Source organism: Schistocerca americana, chromosome 5 (genome assembly GCF_021461395.2).
Source record: "Schistocerca americana isolate TAMUIC-IGC-003095 chromosome 5, iqSchAmer2.1, whole genome shotgun sequence".
NCBI classification, from domain to species: domain Eukaryota; kingdom Metazoa; phylum Arthropoda; class Insecta; order Orthoptera; family Acrididae; genus Schistocerca; species Schistocerca americana.
Genome location: NC_060123.1, coordinates 550,452,089 through 550,475,547, shown reverse-complemented (window position 1 = coordinate 550,475,547; position 23,459 = coordinate 550,452,089). Strand labels below are relative to the sequence as shown.

The window sequence follows — 23,459 nt, the reverse complement described above, 5'->3', positions numbered from 1 at the left end:
TTCGTGAGTTTTCATCCCACTGCCTCATCTAATTGGCACTTCACTCAGCACCCCTCAGATTCAGGAGAACGGTATCCCACAGGGTTCGATATGAAGTGTCACACTCTTCCTCATAACCATCAATGAGCTTGTAACCTCTGTTGGGCCTCTGGTTATCCTGGCATTGTATGTTGACAATTGTTGCATCTGGTGCAGCTCCCAATTGATAGCGTCTGCTGAGTTCCAGTTCCAAGGCACCATCTGACTGAGCTCTGTGAGGGCTACCTCCAATGGTTTCCAGTTTTCTCCCCCCAAAACACCAGTTACGCATTTTTGTTGTCAACCCATAGTACACTCCAAACCAAAACTTTATTTAGGTGACAAGCTCCTAGATGCTGTAGCACAGTCATGTGTCTTGAGTCTTAGTTTTGATAAAAAGCTGACGTGGCTGCCCCATATTGGCCACCTAAAGATTACATACATGTGGAAGCTTAATGCTCTCCGCCTCCTCACTCACACATCTTCGAGTGCAGACCATGCTACTCTTCTCCATATTTACCGTGCCTTGGTGTTGTCCAGACACCTTTACCATGCCTTGGTGTTGTCCAGACTAATTTATGGAAGTCTGGCTTATGGCTCAACTCAACGGCACCTTCCACTCTGAAAACTCTTGATCCTCTTCTCCATTGCGGGTTGTGTCTGGCTATCCTGTTGACAGTCTCCTTGCAGAAGCAGGGATTCATCCCCCCCCTCCCTCCCCCCCCTCCCTCCCCCCCCCCCTTACAAATATGATGAAGCCAATTCCTGGTTTCTTGCACAATTGCCATTTACAGATTCCTTGACCATTCTGTGTACCGTGTTCTCTTTGCAAGCGAGGGACGGTAACACCCATGGGTGGGATAGCCTGTTGAAATGCATCCCACTTCCTTCTCTTGGGATCTCCATCTTCACTCACTGGAATGCACCCTGTATCTTTTGTCTCAAACCCCCTGCCCCCCCACCCCCACCCTTGGATGGTGTCTAGGCCATGGAATAGGACCAACCTATTCTAGGATTGTAAGGTCTCTGTTGCCTCTATGGTATTCCAATGTCTTGTACGTTCCATCCTTGCAATTCCAGGGTGCTACCATCGTCTACACTGGTGGTTCTAATACAATAGATAAAGCGGGATATGCTTTCACATCTCCTATTGGCTTAGAACACCATTAATTGCTGGAATCATGTAGTGCGTTCATAGAAGAGCTGCTAGCCATTACCAGGGTGCTCCATTTTGTTACTCAGGCCTCCCTCCACAGTGTTTTAATGTGTACTGACTGAATGAGCAGCCTGCAGGCAATCGACCAGTGCTACTCTTGTCATCCTGTGGTTTCTGCTATCCATGACCTTCTCTGCTCCCTTGGCTGTGCCGCCTGCTCAGTTGTCTTTCTCTGGGTCCCAAGTCATGTGGGTATCCCAGGGAATGAACTGGCTGATCGTTTGGCTAGAGAAGTCAATACTCACCCATTGTTCCCTTTCATGCCTCCACCTGCAGATATGTGGATCTATGTCAGATCTTTTTTTGCCCAAAAGTGGGATGACAACTGGTGTGCTACTGCTCTCAACAATAAACTCCGTGTTGTGTCTAGACAAGACAGCCTAGACACAATGAGAGGAAGCCGAAAGACACGCGCTAAGCTAAAGCAGGAAGGCGTGAGGTCTGAAACAGGATACGTAATGAATGCTATAAAGAAAAGTACGTAGCTTCTGGAATACTTAACTTTAATCCATCCTTTTGGTACATCTGGAGATTGTGGCGATACAAGTGAGACTCTTTAGATACATGCAATGTTACTAATGGCGCCTTGCTAGGTCGTAGCCATTGACTTAGCTGAAGGCTATTCTAACTATCTGCTCGGCAAAGGAGCGAGGCTTCGTCAGTGTGCATCGCTAGCTACGTCGTCCGTACAACTGGGGCGAGTGCTATTCCGTATCTCGAGACCTGGCGCTCGGTCTGCGATCACACAGTGGCGACACGCGGGTCCGACATGTATTAATGGACCGCGGCCGATTTAAAGCTACCACCTAGCAAGTGTGGTGGCTGGCGGTGACACCACATTCCTCCCCCGCAAATCGGCGAACGGTCGTGTTATAAGGCTTCCGCCCGCCGTGGGGAGGACCCCATGTTGACGTATGCGATGAGGTGGGGAGCCTAACAACAGGCGAGGCTGTGCCACCCGCACCCGGCCATTTGGTCCGAGGGGATCTAGGAAACGCCTGAAAACCTAGTCCAGGGTGCACGTCAACATGCGGTGTATGCGCCCGTAAAGAGACAGGAGGGGCCGAAGGGTCGACCTCCATTGCGTCGGGGTATCCGACGCGCGATGACGACATCATGTGGTCCGGAGCGGGCAAGAGTTCCATGGCGGAGGACAGCTGGTCACGGGAAGTGATCGGCGGCGCGCGACCCAGGGAGGCACATGGCGGTTGCAGCGAAGCATCCTCTGCGGGCGGCGCCGGCGGGAGACCAAGCGGCGGTGGCGGTGGCGGCAGCGGCGGCGTCGGCGTCGGCGTCGGCGTCGCGTCGCCATGTGGCAAAATGGAAGGCATCGTCGGTAACACCTGGGGATGAGGTGAGCCAGTAGATGGGTCCCCAGGGCGCTGACCGGACGGCACCGTCGCTGAAAGCAGACGGGGAGCGGCAGAACTCGTGCGACGACAGAGGCGCAGCTGATTGAGATGCCGACACACCTCACCAGAGGCCCCCAAAACCAAATACATCGCGCGGCCGAGGCAGCGAAGAATGTGCCCTGCGAGCCAACGCTGTGAACCGCGATAGTTGTGATAGAGTACAACATCGCCTGGAGCAAAAGCAGGAGTCTGCCGCTGCACAGGAACCTGATGCGGCGGATGCAGCAAAGACATCAAGGTTCGATGAGGACGACCGTGGAGCAACCCAGCCGGCGAGCGACCATCGCGAGGCTGAGAGCGATACGAAGACAAAAAGAGCAACAACGCGTCCTCCTGAGAATGCGACTCTTTTAGCTTCAACATCTGTGACTTGAAAGTCCGGACCAATCTTTCAGCGGCACCGTTTGACTGAGGCGAAAACGGCGCGGATGTCAGATGTTGAATACCATTGGCCTGGCAGAATGACTGAAATTCTGCGGACATGAATTGTGGGCCATTGTCGGAAACAATAGTCTGCGGAAGACCTTCAATGCAAAAGATAGCAGACAACGCTTGGATGGTGAAGTGATGACCTTACAAGAAATCATGGAACTTAGTAACACCAAAGACGAGAGCCAAAACTTCTTTCTCTATCTGCGAGTAATTTCTTTGCGCAGATGAGAGCAATTTGGACGCAAAGGCAATAGGGCGATCGTGCGATCCATCTTTGTGCGCAAGCACAGCACCGATCCCGAAATCCGATGCATCTACCATCAACAAAAGGGGTTTCTGGGGATCGAATGGCGTAAGGCAAGTATTAGAAAGCAACGCCGATTTCAACTGGCGAAAGTCGCGTTCGCGTTCCGTCGTCCAGTCGAACGGAACACCTGTACGGCTTAAGCGATGAAGCGGAGCTGAAATGGAAGGGGCATTGTGCACATTCACTCACACCTTGTGATTCTAAATCGTGTAATGTTCTTGCGACCTCATCACGCAATGCGTGAGGAACATTGCGCGCTCTGAAAAATTTCGGTTGCGCGTTGACTTTCAGTTCCAAATGTGCTTCATAGTGCTGAGCGCAACCTAAGCCCAGTGCAAAAATGTCTGCAAATTCTTCACACAGACGAGAAACACTGTCTGAAGACACAGTCTGATTCACTGATAGGACCTGATTTACTATAGACATGTTAAACAATTGAAATAAATCTAAACCAAACAAGTTCACTGCAGTAGAAGAACGAAGAACGTAAAATGACACAAGTTGTGTTTGTCCCTTGTATGTTGCAAGAAGAGTGCACTGTCCTAACACAGGGATATTCTGACCTGAATAACTATGTAACTTAACATTTGAGGCGCGCAACGGAGGTTTGCCCAGTTGTTTGTACGTGTCGTGATTGATCAATGAAACAGCAGCTCCGGTATCGAGCTGGAATGCTATCATGTGGCCATGAATGTCCAAATCTACAAAAAGTTTATTGTCCTGCTGACGACAAGAGCGACTGTCTCGTGCAGTTTGAACTGATACAGGTGCAGCATCACTTGCTAATTGACGTGATTTCCGGCGACGTCGACACACACTTTGTGTGGGACGAACACAGTCACTGTTAGAGACAGTGGCACTGGACGAAGTGGAATTAACTACATGAATGTCCATGGGCGAAGGTTCACGAGCCTGAGTATTCTTGCTCCGATTCCGGCGCGAAGCAAAGGGCCTGAAATGGTTGTGATTGTCTGATCTGAGCTTTTTCTGGCAAACACTTTGAACATGTCCTTTCTTATTACAGAAAAAGCAAATAGCTTGGCGTGATGGGCAATGTTCACGCAAATGTCTAGTAGCACATCGCGGGCACGATTTCACTGCATATGTATGCTTGCGCGGCACACCTGGTTTAGAGCGTGGCGGCAGCAGCGTGGACGTGCGCGAGGGCAGTTTATCGGTCCGCGCAGCGCACCCGGCGGGCTGGTTAATGTTACACACGGCTGGCGAAGTTGCAAATGATTTCTGAGCAAAGTCAAGCGTGTCTTGTCTATCCAATATGTCTATCACTTGTGGAAGGGAGGGATTGACGAGTTTCAAAATCTGTTCCCGTATGCGAACATCAGAAACGTTCTGTGCTATTGCATCACGTACCATTGTATCTGAATAAGGGAGTCCACATTCACACTCAAAAGCACAATCCCTTGTAAGGCCTTGCAATGTTGCAACCCACTCCCTATTAGTCTGACCGGCCGTATGTTTTGTACGAAAGAAAGTATACCTTTTTGCAACTACATTAACTGTTTCCTTGAAATAGGCATCTAAAGCAGACAAAATTTCTTCGTAGGACAGAGTTGCCGTCGCGGCGGGGAAATAATTTCACTATCACACGGTACGTTTGCACCCCTACACACGACAATAAATGAGGCTGCCGCTCGTTACCTTGAATTCTGTAGGCGGCGAGATGAAATCCAAACTGGCGTGACCACTCCATCCATGTTTCCTTAGCTGGTTCGTAGGGACGAAATGGGGGTGCAACTGCATGTTGTGGCTGCGGTAGCGATGAAGCGGCGGCGGCCGCATCGTTTTGCAGTGCACGTTGAACCTGGACAAGCTGTCCAAGGGCATCCAATAACGCCTGCGTCTGCTGATTCTGCAAGCGATAAAATTCGGACAGTACATCTGGCGAAGCCATGACACAAGTAAATGTAAGCAATTAGAAAGAACAAGACCCTTTTCGGACTCTTCGCCAAAAATGTTGTGTCTAGACAAGACAGCCTAGACACAATGAGAGGAAGCCGAAAGGCACGCGCTAAGCTAAAGCAGGAAGGCGTGAGGTCTGAAACAGGATACGTAATGAATGCTATACAGAAAAGTACGTAGCTTCTGGAATACTTAACTTTAATCCATCCTTTTGGTACATCTGGAGATTGTGGTGATACAAGTGAGACTCTTTAGATACATGCAATGTTACTAATGGCACCTTGCTAGGTCGTAGCCATTGACTTAGCTGAAGGCTATTCTAACTATCTGCTCGGCAAAGGAGCGAGGCTTCGTCAGTGTGCATCGCTAGCTACATCGTCCGTACAACTGGGGCGAGTGCTATTCCGTATCTCGAGACCTGGCGCTCGGTCTGCGATCACACAGTGGCGACACGCGGGTCCGACATGTACTAATGGACCGCGGCCGATTTAAAGCTACCACCTAGCAAGTGTGGTGTCTGGCGGTGACACCACACTCCGCATAATCGAGGAGAATTGGCGCTCTTCCTTCTGTTCCTCTCAGAAGGAGTCCACTGTTTTATGCCATATACACATCGGTCACACCAGGCTCACCCACTGTTTCCTCCTGCGTAACAAACCATCCTCACAATGTGGTTTTGGTGCCAGACTGACGGTATCCCATGTATTGGAGGAATTTCCCCCTCTTTGGGTATCATAACTTCCTTGTTTTATAGTTTGACTTCCCTGACTGGTTCCATGCATTTGTTGCAGACCCTCTTTCATCCGTGAGTAACCCCGGAACTGCAGGACTGATGACCTCTCTGTTTGGCCCCATAAATCCTCTCAATTAATCAGTCAGTCAGTCAATCAGTAGCTGTGCTGGGGAAAAGGGAAAGAGAGAAGGGGAAAAGGGTGTGCGATGTTCCTCTTATCTGTTGTTGGTGCTGCATTTATTTTACGTAGCTCGAAGTCTCTTATCTTGCTGTAATGAAATGTTATTCTGTAAACATACTATGAAGGATAGTACCAAATGATTTAGACCAAGCAATAGATGAATTTTAAAACTGACTCCTCTCACTAATTTCACACTATAACTTTGTTGATTGCCAATTCCAGTTATGAAAATCGCAATTTAAACAGATAGAGAGATGTGCATCTCTTCCTTTGTAAACATATCCAGAAGAGAACTAATACAACCATTAATAATAGACACCATATTTGTTGAATTTCACAGTGGCATAAGCTTGAGAGACCAAGTAAGAAGGCACACAAAATAATTTGTAGTTAGATCACTAGAATTAATAACACTGTCCCGTAGGTAGTGTTTGTAGAATATTAGCACCCAGAAGTTACATGTTTACTATTTCACGCAAGATGTTGAGGATCAAATATCTTTCACAGCTGCAGACTCCTTACATTAACTGACATACTATTGTCATCCAAATGTTTGGTTACCATGGACTCTTAACATGATCTGACTGGGAAATGTTACTCAGTTACTCACCAGTTGCAGATCCTAAGCTGCTTAAATGTTTGTTGTTTACTTCCTGACCACAAACTTTCACTTTAACTGAAATGGAGATGTGTCTATCTAAAGACAGGTGTAAGAATATGATGTAATTTCTGAAACTATGTAACACTGGAACCACTGACATGTGGTCTAACATAGAACTGTGGCTGGGTCACTTATGACCCAGGTATCTTTCCCTTTTATCATCTTGTTTCCAGAGATTATTGTGGCTACTAATGCACCTATTCTTTGAAGTGCCGGATATTTTGTTCTAAAATCAACAAAAGTAAAGTAGCTTTTCTTACATTATCAATTATTATTTAGAAAACTTACACACATTTGCTGTGTGCCTTTTTGGGTAGCATCACGTAATGAGCACAAATAATAGTCTTTTGGTGTGCCTTTATTGCAACCATTACAAGACAACATGTTCACATTTCTTGTCTCTCAGGAATATCTTCTGGAGTGATGCAGGTATTAATCTTCCTGATTGCTGTTTGCTTGATGGGGATAAGCTGCCCGAGAACGTCAAGATAATGGTGTACAGATGTGACGTGAAACAGTACATTCCAGCTCCCATGTGTTGCTTCCGTTGCCTCAAGTTTGGCCACATGTCCTCGCAATGGTTTGGCCACATGTCCTCTCAAACAGCATGAGAAATGTGTTAACGAAAGCATTATATTTGTCATCTATTTAATTCACCTGCAATGTTCAGAAAATGATTATTAAATACTGTACATACATCTGACCTATCAGTAACAGAAATATTTTTACTACAAACTGACTTTATATCATCAACCATGTGCTTGCTGCTGACCTTAACGACTGACCATATAGTTTTAATTTTATCATGTGAATTAGCCATTCTATTTGCATACCACATACTCTTTGCCTTCCTAATAACACATTTAAGCACCTCACAATACTGTTTGTAATGGATTAGTGCAGCTTGATTGTGACTACTTCTAACATTTTGATATAATTCCCTCTTTGTTCTACATGATATCCTTATCCCACTAGTCAGCCACCTAGGCTGCCTTTTACTGCTAGTACCCATTTTAGAATGTCTAATGGAAAGCAACTCTCAAACAGCATGAGAAATTTTACATTGTTGGATGCTTTTTCCAGGTTGACAAATCATATGAATATGTCTTGATATTTCTTTAACCTTGCTTCCCTTATCAACCGCAGTGCCAGAATTGCCTCTCTGGTGCCTTTACCTTTCCTAAAGCCAAATGGATCATCACTTAGTGCATCCTCACTTTTCTTTTTCATTCTTCTGTGTATTATTCATGTAAGAACTTGGATGCATGAGCTGTTAAGCTGATTGTGGATTAATTCTCCCACTTGTCAGCTCTTACAATCTTCAGAATTGTGTGGATGATATTTTCCCAAAAGACAGGTGGTATTTCGCCACCCATCCATCCATGATTAGCCATTTTGTTGCCACTTCCCCCAATGATTTTAGAAATTCTGAATGTTATCTATCCCTTTTGCCTTATGTGATCTTTAAGTCCTCCAAAGCTCTCTTAAATTCTGATTCTAATACTGGATCCCCTGTCTCTTCTAAATTGACTTCTGCTGCTGCTTCTTCTTCTATCACATCAGACAACTCTTCCTCCTCAGTGTACTCTTTCCACGTATCCGCTCTCTTCTGCATTGCATTGCACTCTTAATGTTACCACCCTTGCTTTTAATTTCACCGAAGGTTGTTTTTACTTTCCTATCTGCTGAGTCAGTCCTTCCAACGATCATTTCTTTTCGATTTCTTCACATTTTTCATGTAAGCATTTCGTCTTAGCCCCACTGCAGTTCCTATGCATTTAATTCCTCAGTGTCTTGAAGTTCAGTATTTCAATAAACATATTTGTACTTCCTTCTTTCATCAATTCACTGAAGTATTTCTTCTGTTACTCATCGTTTCTTTTCAATTACCTTCTTTGTACCTGTGTTTTTCTTTCCAACTTCTGTGACGGCACTTTTTAGAGGTGCCCATTCCCGTTAAACGGTTCTGCCTACTGAGCTATTCCTTATTGCTGTATGTATACCCTTAGAGATTTTCAGGTGTATCTCATCATTCCTTAGTAATTCTGCATCCCACTTCTTTGCATATTGATTCTTCTTAACTAATCTCTTAACTTCAGCCTACTCTTCAGCACTATAATGTTGTGATCTGAGTCTATATCTGCTCCTGGGTATGCCTTACAATCCAGTATCTGATTTTGGAATATCACTTTAACCAAGATGTAATCTAATTGAAATCTTCCCATATCACCTGGCCTTTTCCAAGTACACCTCCTCTTCTTGTGATACTTGAACAGAGTATTAGCTATTACTAGCTGAAATTTATTACAGAACTTAGTGTTTCACCTCTCTCATTCCTTGTCCCAAGCCCATATTCACCTGTAACCATCTCTTCTACTCCTTCCCCTGCAACTGCATTCCAGTCCCCCATGACTATTAGATTTTCATCTCCCTTTATGTACTGTATTACCTTTTCAATATTCACATACTTTCTCTCTTGCCCCCAAGGGACTCACTGCTCTTTGGTGGGTTTGTGCTTGGCTACCACAGGGCCCTGGCCTTTGCAGCATCTTTTCCCTTCTGTGCTGCATGTCTCTCTTCTTGCTATTCTTTTTCCTCTCTTGGGTAACATGTCTGGGATGTTGTTGGAAATGTGTTATGCATATTCAGTCATTGATATCAGAACAGTCTCTCCACTGTCTTTCATTCCTTCTTTCTTTTTTTCGTTCCCCTTCCCTTATCCTTCCTCCACTTAGGCGTTTAAGGCTCCTCTTTTTCTTCTTCATCCCTGTGAGCTCCTGTAGGCCATCCCATGCGTCTTGACACGTAACAGGTGACTGGGTAACATGACAGGCAGGGTTCGCACATAGTCCCTGGTAAAGGCCCGGTCCAGAGAGGGGTGACTGTCTGAGCTACTACCTTCCTAAATTGCTGATTGGTCCCTCTGTCAGGTGTTTGGGAGGTGTGTCCTGAGGTGTGAACAATCATCTAAGGCAGGTGCACCCCCTTCTGAGGGGAGCACCCCAGTTGGAAGGAGCGCACTATCGGAGATGCTGGCAATGATGGGGGATTTTCTTGCAGTGAGCCAATCATCTTTCTCACCGTCAATGTATACCAACTGTAAATGGAATGAGGCTAACAATTTAAAGATCCTCCCAGCTGCACCACACTTCCTCGTGGTTTCATGTCCTTTGCGACAGTAAGTCCATTCATTATTCAGAAAGGTCTTGATGCAGTTGCCAGCCCTGTGAAATCCTTCTCTTGTTTATAAGTGTCACTTGGCTTTTGGAGACTACTTTTGATTCTCAAGCATAACAGCTGCTTGCAGCTTCGCTCCTCCATGGCTATCTTGTTCGTGTTGAGGTCCATCGCGTGCTGAATTCTTTCCAAAGTGTTAATGTACACTAGGCTACTCGATGGTCTGACTGGGGCAGAGATCCAAATGTACTTCTCTGATCAGAGTGTCATTGCAGTCCATCAGATGGTGAAAAATGTAGATGCATCCTTAGTGCCCACATGCACTCTTTTTCTCACTTTTGATAGAGTGATACTTCTGACTGAGATCAAAGCAGGCTATGAAGTTATCACGATACAACCGTACATCCCGAACCCAATGCGCTGCTACCAATATCATCATTACAATCACACTCTGAAGTCATGTCGATACCCGGCCAAATGTATCATCTGCAGTATGGATGCTCGTGAGGGCAGTTGTCCGCCTCATTCCCTCCGCTGTATGAACTGTAATGGCGACCATGCTGCTTCCTCCTGAGATTGTCCCATGTACCTCAATGAGCGGCTGCCCAGGAGAGCCAGGTGAAGGGAAAAGTGCCTTACCCAGTCACTTGCAAGTTGTGGCTAATCGGAAACCCTGCGTTCTACCATCTAGCATCTACAGTACTGTTCTTGCTATGTGAAGGACATAGCCACGCAGACATGCAGCTTCAAGTTTAGCACCGTGGTTGGGAGAATGCCCAGCATCATGGTAGAGTCCCCATCTCCTCCTCCAACTGGGCAACAAGCCACCAAATTTTTGCCTCAAGGGGGCCAAGTCACCTGCTACACAACCGGCAGGCTGAAAGGACAGAAGGAATACCCCCACTTCCTACATCCCTCCAGCCAACGAACATCTGTGTCTTCCTCTGTCAACAGGAAAGGCTCCAAGAAATCAAATTAAGGGAAATGGTCTTCTCCTTCACTGACTTGCGGTGTCGCCCTGTGATACCATTGGCCAGTTGACCGTGTTGCCAGTGCACATCACCAACCATTTTTCTGCCCTGAACTCCGCAGACAGAAGAAGAATGCTGACACCTCTAGACCTCATGGAGCAGGATCCTCCAGCCTTTGTGTCCTGTAGCAATGAGTCTTCGAAGGCTGGCACTCTGGTACTGCCGAGGTGACACCCCTTCCATTATTCTTCGACATGACTCTCCTCCAATGGAACTTTCGTAGCCTTTGATCCAACAAAGAGGACCTACAGCTGCTCTTAGAACTGCAGTATCCACTTGTACTCTGCCTCCAGGAAACAAAATTGCATCCTCAGGACCACTTTGAGTTCTTGCATTTCGTCCCGGGCCAGTTTGACCTTCCCCTCAAGGATGGCATTCCATTTCATGGGGTAGTTATGCTGACTACCCGGCTTCAAGTGTCGCAGTTCACATTATCCATCCTCACTTCGCATTTCCCCTCCATTATTCGATGTCACCAGGACAACCTTCCTCCAGCTTATTGGGCAGCTACCTCACCCCTTTCAGTTGCTCAGTGACTGTAATGCACACCATCCCCTGGCAGCTTTCTGAGGCTGTCTGGAGGCTTTACTCCTCTTTGGCGGCCTTCATGAACAAAGTTTCCCCAGTTGCGATGACCAGGTTGAATATCTTACAAACGTTATCCTTACCTCCACAGAACATTTCATTCCTCATACTCCCTCTGTACCGCACCGTGTCCAAGTCCCTTAATGGACTGAGGTGTGCTGCACAATTTGTGCAGGGAGACCTGCATTTTTAACCACCATCCAACAATGGCAAACTGCATTTACTATAAACAGTTGCGTGCACAGTGTCATTGCATTCTTCGGTATAGCAAAAAGGCTGTCTGGATTTCATTTACTAATTCTTTTAACGGCTCCACTCCCTCTTCCGTTGTGTGGGCCAACCTCCAACGGCTCTCTTGGATCGAGGGCCATTCCCCAATTTCCGGCCTGACAGTAGCAAACCATGTCACAGTGGACCCTCTTGCTATCTCCAACACCTTGTGCCTCCATTTTGTGGAGATTTTGAGCTCCTCCCACTATCACACTGCCTTCCTCCATCGGAAACAAGACGAGAGGCTCCGGCCACACCCTTCTCTTCTCAGAATAGTGAGTGCTACAATGCTGCGTTCACTATGAGGGAGCTCGATCGTGCTCTCACTTCATCCCTACCTTCGGCCCCAGAGCCAGATGATGTTCACATTCAGATGCTGCAGCAACTTTCTCTTGCAGGCAAGCACTTTCTCCTTGTCCATCCCCAGTAGTTGAGTAGTCAGTGTGACAGAATATCAATCCTAAGGGCTCTGGTTCGATTCCCGGCTGAGTCGGAGATTTTCTCCACTCAGGGACTGGGTGTTGAGTTGTCCTAATCATCATCATCATTTCATCCCCATCGATGCGCAAGTCGCCGAAGTGGCGTCAAATCGAAAGACTTGGACCCGGCAAACAGTCTACCCAACGGGAGGCCCTAGTCACACATCATTTACATTTACATTTTTTTTTATTTATTTATTTATTTTTTTTTTTTCCATATGTACAACTGCATCATCATGAAGCCACTATCATGCCCATATCTAAGCCCAGGAAGGACAAACACCTTCCTTCTAGCTGCCGCCCCATTTCTCTCACCAGCTGTGTTTGCAAGGTGATGGAACGTGTGATACATGCCCAGCTGGCAAGATGGCTCAAGTCTCACAATTTACTAACCACTGCACAGTGTGGATTTCAAGCACACTGTTCTGCAGTTGACCATCTCATCACTTTTTCATCCATGTCGTGAATAGTTTTCTGCGGAAATCCCAGAACTGTGGCCGTGTTTTTCGATTTTGAGAAAACCTCCGACACCTGCTGGAGGACAGGTATCCTCCGTACACTCTACACGTGAGGCTTCCATGGCTGCATTCCCCATTTTCTTCAGGAATTTTTAAAAGACCGAGTTTTCAATGAACATGTGGGTTCTGCCTTGTCGGATACCTTTAGCCAGTAAAACGGTGTGCCTCCGGGTTCCTCACTGAGTGTCGTGTGTCGTCCTCTCTACTATCTCCATTAACGCTATAATGACATGTCTCCAGATGGGAATTTCCAGCTCCCTTTTCATTAACAATGTTGCCATGTATTGCAGTTCTCCATACACTTGCCTCATTTAACAGTGTCTTCAGCGATGTCTCAATTGTCTCTACTCACGGACTATCGACAATGGCTTTCATTTTTTCACTGACAAAACTGTTTGTATGAATTTCTGGTGGCGCAATTGGTTTCTTCTACCGTCTTTACATCTTGGGCCTGTTGCTCTTCCGTTCATTGAAACTACAAAATTCCCGGGGCTCATGCTCAATGGGAAACTTTTTGGTCCTCCCAAAAACCTGGCAGCCCGCTGTAAGCGGTCTCTGTGTCATACGTGTCCTCAGTGGTACTTCCTGGGGAGTAGATCGAACCACCCTTATCCGTTTGTACCAGTCACTTGTCCGTTCAAAACTAGACTATGGGTGTTTCGTTTATGCTTCTGCACATCTGTCCCTGTTACCCCATCTCGATACTGTCCACCAAATTGGAATCCATTTGGCCACAGGCGCGTTTTACACTAGCTCGGTTGAGAGTCTGTACGCAGAAGCTGCCGAACTACCACTTCCCTACAGCCGTGACTTTCTCCTCAGCAGATATGCATGCTGTTTGTCTACCATGCGTGGCCACCCATCCTAAGCCGCCTCCTTCGATGACTTCTTTTATCGCCAGTATGAGGTATGTCCCTCTTCTGTTACCTCCTGGAGGTTGCTTTTAGCTATTGCTCTGGCAGCTTAACTTCATGCTACATACCACTTTCCTGATGGGTGTGAACCCTTTCCCTCTTTGGCTTCATGCGGTGTCCCGTGTTCACCTTGGCCTTCATTCGCTTCCTAAGGACACTACTCCAGCTCACTCTATTGCCTTCAGTTTCGTGACCTTCGCCTGGAACTTCGCGATAGTACCTTTGTGTACACTGTTGGCTCTTGGATTGACCGAGGCGTCAAGTGTGGCTTCGTCATTGGCACCAACGTTCTTTGGTATAAGCTTCTGAAACACTGCTCAGTTTCTACAGCAAAGCTCTTCACTCTGTATAAGGCCGCACAGTACATCCGGCGGCACAGGATTTTCAATTGCTTCATCTGCTCCAATTCTCTCAGTGCCCTTCAGAGCCTGTGTGTGCTGTAAACCACCCATCCCTTAGTGCAAGGGTCCAGAAAAGCTGTCACTTGCTCACTCTTGATGGAGCCTCTGTGATGTTTATATGGGTTCCTGGTCACTTCAGTCTGACAGAAAGTGAGGGCGCTGCCAAGACACAGTCCTCGTACCTGAACCCACTAGTTCTTCCATTCCCTCCAGTGATCTCTGTGTTGCCGTCTGTCAGCAGGTGGTGTCACTTTGGCATCACCACTGGTCCTTCCTTCAAAGGAACAAGCTCTGGTTTATTAAATGTCTCCCAGCAGCTTGGACGACCTCCTCTCAGCCCTCTTGCCATGAGGAAATCATTTTAGCTGGGCTGCTTATTGAGCACTGTCTCTCTAGCTATCGCCATTTGTTAAGAGGTGCTCACCCAACACTTTGTCCCATTGCCGTCAGCCTCTGACAGTTCGCCATTTCCTGATGGAATACCCATTTTTCAACCACTTAAATTCTCATTTTTGTTTTCCGTCTGAGTTATCAACCATTTTAGTGAATGAGGCACAGGCTGTCGACCAGGTTTTACTTTTTATCCATCGGAACAATATGGTGAAGGACATTTAATCTTTAGGTCGGGACCTCTGTTTCTCTATGGCGTATTTTATAGACCTTTCTCTATGTACCTGTTTTTAACTGTCTTCTCTTCAGTTGATTGGGACTAACATATAGTCATTTTTAACTCCTCTCTTTGTCTTTGTGTTCTACAGTTCTCACATGGGTGCGTATGACCCTAGATGTTTTTACGCCCTAAACCAAACCAAACCAAATATACTTTGTCTATATCTTCCTCTTCAGCTTGCGATGTCAGCATCTATACCTGAACTATTGTTGTTGGTGTTGATTGGCTGTTGATTCTGACGAGAACAACCCTCTCACTGCACTTTTTACAGTAACACACTCTCTGCCCTACCTTCCTATTCATTACGAATCCTATGCCTGTTACACCATTTTCTGCTGCTGTTGATATTACCCTATACTCATGTGACCAGAAATCCTTGTCTTCTTTCCATTTCACTTCACTGATGTCTTCTATACCTAGATTGAGCCTCTGCATTTCAGTTTTCAGATTTTCTAGCATCCATACCACGTTCAAGCTTCTGACATTCCCCACCCTGAATCGTAGAACATTATCCTTTCGTTGGTTATTCAATCTTTTTCTCATGCTCACCTACCCCGTGGCAGTCCCCTCCCAGAGATCTGAGTGGGGGAGGGACCACTCCAAAACCTTTTGCCGAAGGAGAGATCATCATGACACTTTTTCAACTACAGGCCACATGTCGTGTGGATACACGTCATGTGTCTTTAATACAAGGGTTCCCATTGCCTTCTGCATCGTCATGCTGTTGATCATTGCAGATTCTTCTGCCTTTAAGGGCAGTTTCCGACTCCACGGACAAGAGTGTACACTGAATCTCTGTCCACTCCTCTGCTCTTTTCACAAGACCATTGGTTGAATGAGGATAACTTCTTATGGCGGAAGTCTTTGGCCACCAATGCTGATTATTGATCTATATTTAAACAGTGGTGGGTCTCAAACCCGGGACCAAGGACGTTTCGATTACTAATCAAAGATGCTACCCCTAGATCGTGGGGTTTTATCTCTTTTTAAGGTATTTCTAAATGTTCATTCCTAATTATTTTTGTTTTTATCTAGTCTTGTTTTCTTTTGTGACATGATGTAATTGTACGACTCTTTGTACAAAAAACTAGCTACCTAGATCACATATAAAGTGTAGCTACTGTCTGTGTAGTTCAGAGGCAAAGTCACTATATGACATGCAAATTTTTCCGAAGCCTTGCAGTTACAATTGTTCTGAACCGTTCTCCTTCAACTATCATTTTAAATTTCTATGTAGAACTTTATCCATAACTTGTTTATGGTACCATTTCCCCCCCCCCCCCCCCATCCCTACCCCCCCACCTCCCCCCCCCCCCCCTCTCTCTCTCTCTCTCTCTCTCTCTCTCTCTCTCTCTCTCTCTCTCTCTCTCTCTCTCTCTCTCTCTCATAACAAATTAACATTTAATGGGACATTGTTTTCTTACAACTCAAACTTTTTAGTTTTTTAAAATCATTTATAAGCATTAAATGTTGTGAAACATTGTGTGTGAGAGAACACAACTTTATTTGATAGATTATTAAAATAAACTTGTGTACTATTCTGAAAGTTGATTATTTAGTGGCCATAGATTCTGTAGAAACTACAGTGTGTCACCTATCAAACACGAATGTATTTTAGTGCAGAGTGTTCTAATTTTAGATATAAAATAGGTTTCAGTCTTACTCTTGAGCAGAGAGCATGTACATTCATCACAGGTCTTCTGGCCTGAAATGTATCTATTAGCTGCTTATATTATTAAAACATTTCCATTTGTGTTAAAACAAATACGAAGAATGACCAACCCTTCACGTGCAGATGTTAGTGGCACACATGCACACTTAAAAGATAACACAATTTTTTGTGATCTTTTAATACTTGGCACTTGTGTGTTGATGAGGGGTTGTCTGAGTTCAACAACAGATCATGGGTGTAAATAGAAATAAATACCACAATAGTGGGAATTTCAGAATGGTTATAACAAACAAACTGAGCTATGTAAGAAAGTAGTCTCCTGTATAGTATTATTTATTCTGTTGGCATGGATAAACAGCAACAGTAGTCCATGATGATATACATTACTTGTTATTTCCAAATGCCTGATGAAGTGACAGTATACCTACAGCAACACTTTCCACTTGATTTTTACATGCTTCATAAAAATCATAGTAGGCAGAAACATATATGGAATAGAGGTACCATAAATAAATAAATGAAAGAGATTCAGAAAGAAATGAAAATGTTCCTTTTGCAACAATTTGGCTGTAATATTTTCATATTTTGCAATAATGTCAAAACATTGATTGCAATAACAGTTGAAATCATTCTTTTTAAATCTGCCTCTGCACTGAAACTAACATGGAAGTGCCACCAGTAATTGCGACATCTTAAATTTGACTTATTTCTTTGTTTTCAACACCTGAGACTGGGTAGAGATCATGGCCATCAATGATAGTTGTAAGAAGGTCATAGGAAAATGCTAGCAGTGAATGAATGTCATTTAGATCTCTACAACTAGTGACCCACCTCTGACGACTTACCTGGCATAGTGGTAATTTTGTTTATGGGCCATGGTAATACAATTAAAATACAGAGAACAAGTTCATCATTTTCATATAAAGTATTGGGCATGTATTGTTTTTTTCTTAACTAATTGGTTCTGTTGTCATCATGGGGATACTGTAACCTCATCAGAAGTTTATAAAATAAAAATAATTGGTCCCGGTGTAGAGATCAGAATAAATAAATCTTAGGTTGAAGGGAGATGCAATTTGCAAAATAACGTTTACCAACTGAATTTTTTAAAGTTCAGTACTAACAGTTTATTCACCTTTATCACAAGACTAAAATGCAGACTGTGGATCAATGTCTCAGTTGGCAAATGAATTGAAAATAGCCCAAGTCCCCAATATAGTGGTTTGTAAACTCGCCAAATATATTTAAATAACCAGTAACACTGCATGTGTTCACTGCTCAAAGTTGTTCTGTGTTCAAGTCAGCACTAAACGCAATAAATGTATATCCGATGGACCCTACTTCATGCTGCCTGACTGTGATGCCAGTTCAGTGTGATCAGCTTCTGTTTACTGTCTGCCTGTCATAAGTTCCAATTCAGAGAGGTCTGCCTAACCACAGTGTAGTCTGGCACAAGCTACTGCCACTTGCAGGGCACCCTACTTCAGTGCCAGCTACATTTTCTGTGAGACTTTTTCCCACATTTCCCTTCATTGTCCACGCATTATCTCTGTACCAAAAAATCTATTCTTTTCAACTTTATATCATTTAGGAAGTCACAAGTAACTCACACTGGCCTCCTTGTTGCAGCATGATAATGGTAGCGGTAGCTCTTGCCGGCCTGGCAACCTTACATTACCTGTGCCCGCAACCCTTCCTCATGACTCAGTCTATCTACTTGTGAAAATCATATCAAAATCCCTACAGTAATTTCTGAAATTGGCCTGAACATGCAGACAGAAACTGCGTTGGGAGACTTTAACCCTTTCGGTCCTTCGGGCTACAACTGTGTACATTTACTTTTATTGTGTCTATTTTTTCCCTATGGAAACCTGAGATACATATTTGTGAATGTCCAGCCTTTCAATCATACACGAGTGCTGCCAACTGTTGGGCATCACTATAAAAATATCAGCAAGTCAGAGCTCATGACCATCAGAGTACACAAATGTGGTTGGTTTGCTATATTCCACTGTGTAATTGAATATTGTTATTATTTTGTATGGTAATTATTCAATTGTCATTTTACTATTTATTACAGTAGATAATAATTTGTGATTAGTTATTTTAGTCCATAAAATGAAGCGAAGTGCACAAACTATGTATTTTTGTATAAATCTTGCACCTAAAATCAGTTAAAAAATCACCTAAGAGCATTACTCCATAAAGAAAAATTTTCCTTCCTCCAGAAAAAAATTCAGGTCTGAAAGAGTTAATTTTTGTATGTGTACAGGATGATAGACTATGATTCTGTTGCTAATTTTTGTTGTTCATTTACCCTGCCATCATCACTTGGGAGATCTTAGGCAATAGGTGGAAGATTGAGATTCACTTTAGGTGTTACATAAATAACAAGAATGGAGAACAACCTAACTAATTGAGGCATTTGTGACTGTTTATTGATCTCTTGCCTGTCAAATTTCTCTTGCGGTCTTCAGTAGATGTTTGTATGTTTATTTGATGTTTTGCTGGCATGATTTTATTTTCATTGCTGGTGAAGGACTGTCACAGTTATTGGAGGCTGCATCTCAGATAATAATTGCCAATCTTGCTGATGCAACATGATTAAGTTTTGATTTATCAGTAGATCAAGTTGTAATTAATACTAACAACATTTCTATTAATTGTTATATTAACATTTGTAATGGACTTCTACAGGGTCATCCATTCATGGAAAGTTTAACAGAGAACAAAGCATTACTATACAGCATTGTTGGGTCGGCTGCAGCTATTTTAATTTTAGCTATGGGACTAGTGCCTGAAATGGCGTACCAGTTTGAAATAGTGGAATTTCCTGCAGAGGTAAGTACACCTATGCATAGAATTTAGAGCAGTCATGCTTATTAATAATAACAATATTCAATTTGTTATTTAATGGTTTATATCAAAATAAGAGGTAAAACTGGCATTTATATGACATTTTTGCTCATAAAACCCAGAAAAATGTAAAAGATTAATTTCTTTCTGATAGTTAAATTGAAATGAGGTTATGGAGATGTTGTGACAAGATATGGCAGTTGGAAAATTCAGTGGGATGATTTTTTGGGGTGTGGGAGTGAGACTCTTTGCACAGTTTGTGACTAGCTGTTGTTTAGCATGTTCTTACAATTTGCTTTGAACCAAAGCTGAATAACTCAGACACTGGATGCAGTGATAAGATGATAACAAATGTTAAGATTCAGTTAACAGAAATTGTAAAACATTTTGATGGGAACAGAATAACTGTGTAGGTAAATTGTGAAAGATTTGTCACTTATCAACAGTATTATGAAAGGTATTGATTGCTATTTAGTGTAAAGATGACACATTGACTTGCAGATATTGAGATTTTGCCTAAAGCCTCCTTCAGAAAGAGAAACACACACACATTCACATAAGCAGGCATCTCTCTCTCTCTCTCTCTCTCTCTCTCTCTCTCTCTCTCTCTCTCTCTCTCACACACACACACACACACACACACACACACACACACACACGTGCACATAACCACTATTTCCATCCAAAATGCAACTGTGTCACGTCGAACGGCAGCAGCCGTCTGGAGTGGGATGGGAAATTGGGAGGGATAGCTGGGTATGAGTGGGGGAGAAAAGTCAGTGATGCCTGGAGGACATGCTGGGTCTACATGGTGGCAGGACGAGACTGTAGTCGCACTTAGGTGTTGGGGGGGTGGGGGGAGGGGAGTAAAAAAGTAGAGGAGCTGGGGAGGAGAAAAGGCTGATGGAGGCCTTGGCAGAGAGCGGCACACAGTAAGTGTGATAGGACATTAATTTGGAAGAAGTGATGGAACAGAAGGTGCAGAAACTGTTGGGAGGAGGATGTTGGGTTAGTAGGTTGACATAGGTTGAGGCTGGGATGATTTTAGGAGCGGAGAATGTGTTGTAAGCATAAATCCCACCAGTGCAGTTCATAAAAGTTAGTAGCGGAGAGGAGGGTCCAGATGGATTGGATCATGAGGCAGTTATTGAAATTGAGCATTTTATGTTCAGCTGCATGTTGTGCCACAGGCTTGTGCACTTTGCTCTTGGCCAAAATTTGGTGGTGGCCATTTATCATGGTGGACAGCTGTTTGCTAGTATACCTATGTAAAAAGCTGTGCAATGATTGCAGCAATATTGGTATGTAACATGGCTGTTTTCATAGCTGGACTTGCCTCTGATGTTGCAGGATAAGCCTGTGACAGGACTGGAATAGGAAGTGCTGGGTGGGTCGATTGGGCATGTCTTGCAACTGGGTCTTCCACAGGGATATGACCCATGTGGTAAGAGGCTGGGTGGGAGTGTCATAGGGATTGACTAGGATGTTGTGGAGGTTGAGTGGGAAACAGAACACCACTTTAGGAGGGGTGGGAAGGATCTTGGGTAGGTTTTCCCTCATTTCAGGGCATAATGAGATATACTCAAAGTCCTGATGAAGGATTTGTGTGGTTGTTCCAGTCTGGGGTGATACTGGGTGACAAAGCTGGTTCTTGGGTGTGATGGGAGGATTGAGAGTGAGGGGAAATGGCACAGCAAAGCTGTGTGCGGACTAAGTCTGGGGATAGTGGCTGTCTCTGAAGGTCTTCATGAGACCGTCATATTGGGCAAAAGAATTCTTGTCTCTGCAGATATGCTGTCCCTGAGTGACCAGGTTGTATGGGAGGGATTTTTGGGTTCAAAAGAGATTTCAGCTGTTGAAGTGAAAGTACTGTTGGTGGTCTTTTGTTGTGTGTGTATGCAACTCAATGTGTCATCTTTACAGTGAGTAGTAATCTATCCTTTTCAGTATTGTTGATATTCCAACCAGGACTTTCCATTGTTATATTTGTTACTTACAGAAGTACGTATATTATTTTTCAAGTGTATGATACACACACACACACACACACAGTGTTTCAGGAGGCATGATTTATATGTAGGGGGTAGGACCTGTACAGATCATGTATGCAGTGGGGGTGTGATCAGCTGATCACCAATATCTGTCAGAGAGGTATGTATGTATGTTTGCCATGTGGAGCGCTGTCTGCGTGCTTATTCCGTGCTGCAAACAGTGTCACGGTGAAACTCTGTTATTTATATTGTAGCCAGTGACCCTATGTCATCAGCTTTGATGGTAAGTCATGAATGTATCAGTTCTCCACAATAAACGTTCTTGTTCCCTTTATGTTACTGTTTCTTGTGCAGGTGGAAGTAAGAAGAAATTGCTATGATGAAATAAGTTCCAACGCTCTTTTCTGTTATCCCACACACACGTAACATACATTTAATTGTGCCCAACTTGCAGCAGTACAAGACTTGTCTCAGGGACGTTAGTATAGTTATATTTAGATTAAAGTTCAGTCTTGATCACGTTATGTCTGTTTTAATGAGTAACCGGTTTCGGTTTTTTTCTATAAAACCATCATCAGACCTGTGAATAAATTTTAAGAAATACTAGATACCAATCCTTAAATGAATGAAAAAGTCTAATGATGTCAAAATTTTTAACAAAATAAAATAAAATTAGTTATACCCATTGGCTCCCTTGGGTTGGTAGGTGGAGCTCTCCTTGCTGCTGTGCAGTCAACTGATGGCTATGAGTGCTGAGCACGAGCTTAAATATGCAGAGGCTCCGCCTACTTCCTGTCACACTACTTCATAACTGCCAATCAGCGTTCATAATATGACGTCATCGTCAAAGTATAAAAGTAGGAAATACACTAATAACATAAAATTGATTCATTTAAATATCTGATTAACAGATAATAGTTTTGTCTACAACTTATTTATATTTTGGATAAAAACAGTGAATTACGATGTGTGATAGCTGTGCCCTCTATGGACAAGCTTAATATTATTACAGTGCCAGTTACATCAAAGATATAAAATCCTTGGCGTTGTGGTATATATCGATTATACCAAGTCGCCTACATCACAATTGCATCTTTGTTGGATGCTGCAGAATCGTCTTGTTTTAACTGTAGTTTTTATGGCAATGTTCTTTATAGCATTAAGTTAGCAACTAATAGTACGTTCCACATTATGTATATCTGAATAACTGATGAGACTGCTGATGCAGCATATTTTACATACATTGCTTTTGCCATGGGTATAACTAATCTTATATTTTTAAAAAACAAAAGAGTAGATGCTTTTATTATAAAATTTCGTCAAAAAGGTCGTAATAATATTTTTCGCGAAAATCTAATTGCTCATTGAGCAGCATTGATGATTTGGGTTTCAAATGAGCATATATCTCGATTTCTTCTAGGATATTCATAAGTAAGCCTTTATTTGCATAATGAAGAACTTGTAAATTCTGTTGTACTGTCCCCTCAGCATGATTATTGAATGTTATATTATATATGAGCAGCATTGATGATTTGGTTTTCAAATGAGCATATATCTCGATTTCTTCTAGGATATTCATAAGTAAGCCTTTATTTGCATAATGAAGAACTTGTAAATTCTGTTGTACTGTCCCCTCAGCATGATTATTGAATGTTATATGATGACCAAAAACAGAGTTTGTTCGTGAGGTACCTGACGTATGTTCTTTGTACCTTACTGCAAAATTTCGACCTGTTTGGCCGATATATATTTTCTCACAGTCTCTACATTGGATCTTGTACACTCCTGATCTGGTAGATTTTCCATTATCTTTATTTACGGTATGTCTTAATTTTTGTTGTAAAGTATTGTCAGTTGTAAATGCTATTGTTATTCCAGAGTTTTTGAATAAGTTAGTGATTCTATCTGATATGTTTCCCATATATGTCATCTTTATATATTTTGGATTACTTATTAGTGGAGTACTTTGTGATTGTTGTACTTTATTAAAAATGATATCTACCTGTCGTGTGTCG

General features: G+C 43.5%; 1 protein-coding gene across 1 annotated transcript in view; it reads left to right on the top strand.

Moving 5' to 3' along the window:
- LOC124615783 (endoplasmic reticulum transmembrane helix translocase) overlaps positions 1-23,459 on the top strand; it is a 193,784-nt gene that overhangs the window by 147,868 nt on the left and 22,457 nt on the right. Inside the window, exon 21 of the mRNA XM_047143898.1 lies at positions 19,295-19,438. Within this exon, the coding sequence (XP_046999854.1) occupies positions 19,295-19,438 (144 nt within the window). The remainder of the gene's footprint in view (positions 1-19,294; positions 19,439-23,459) is intronic.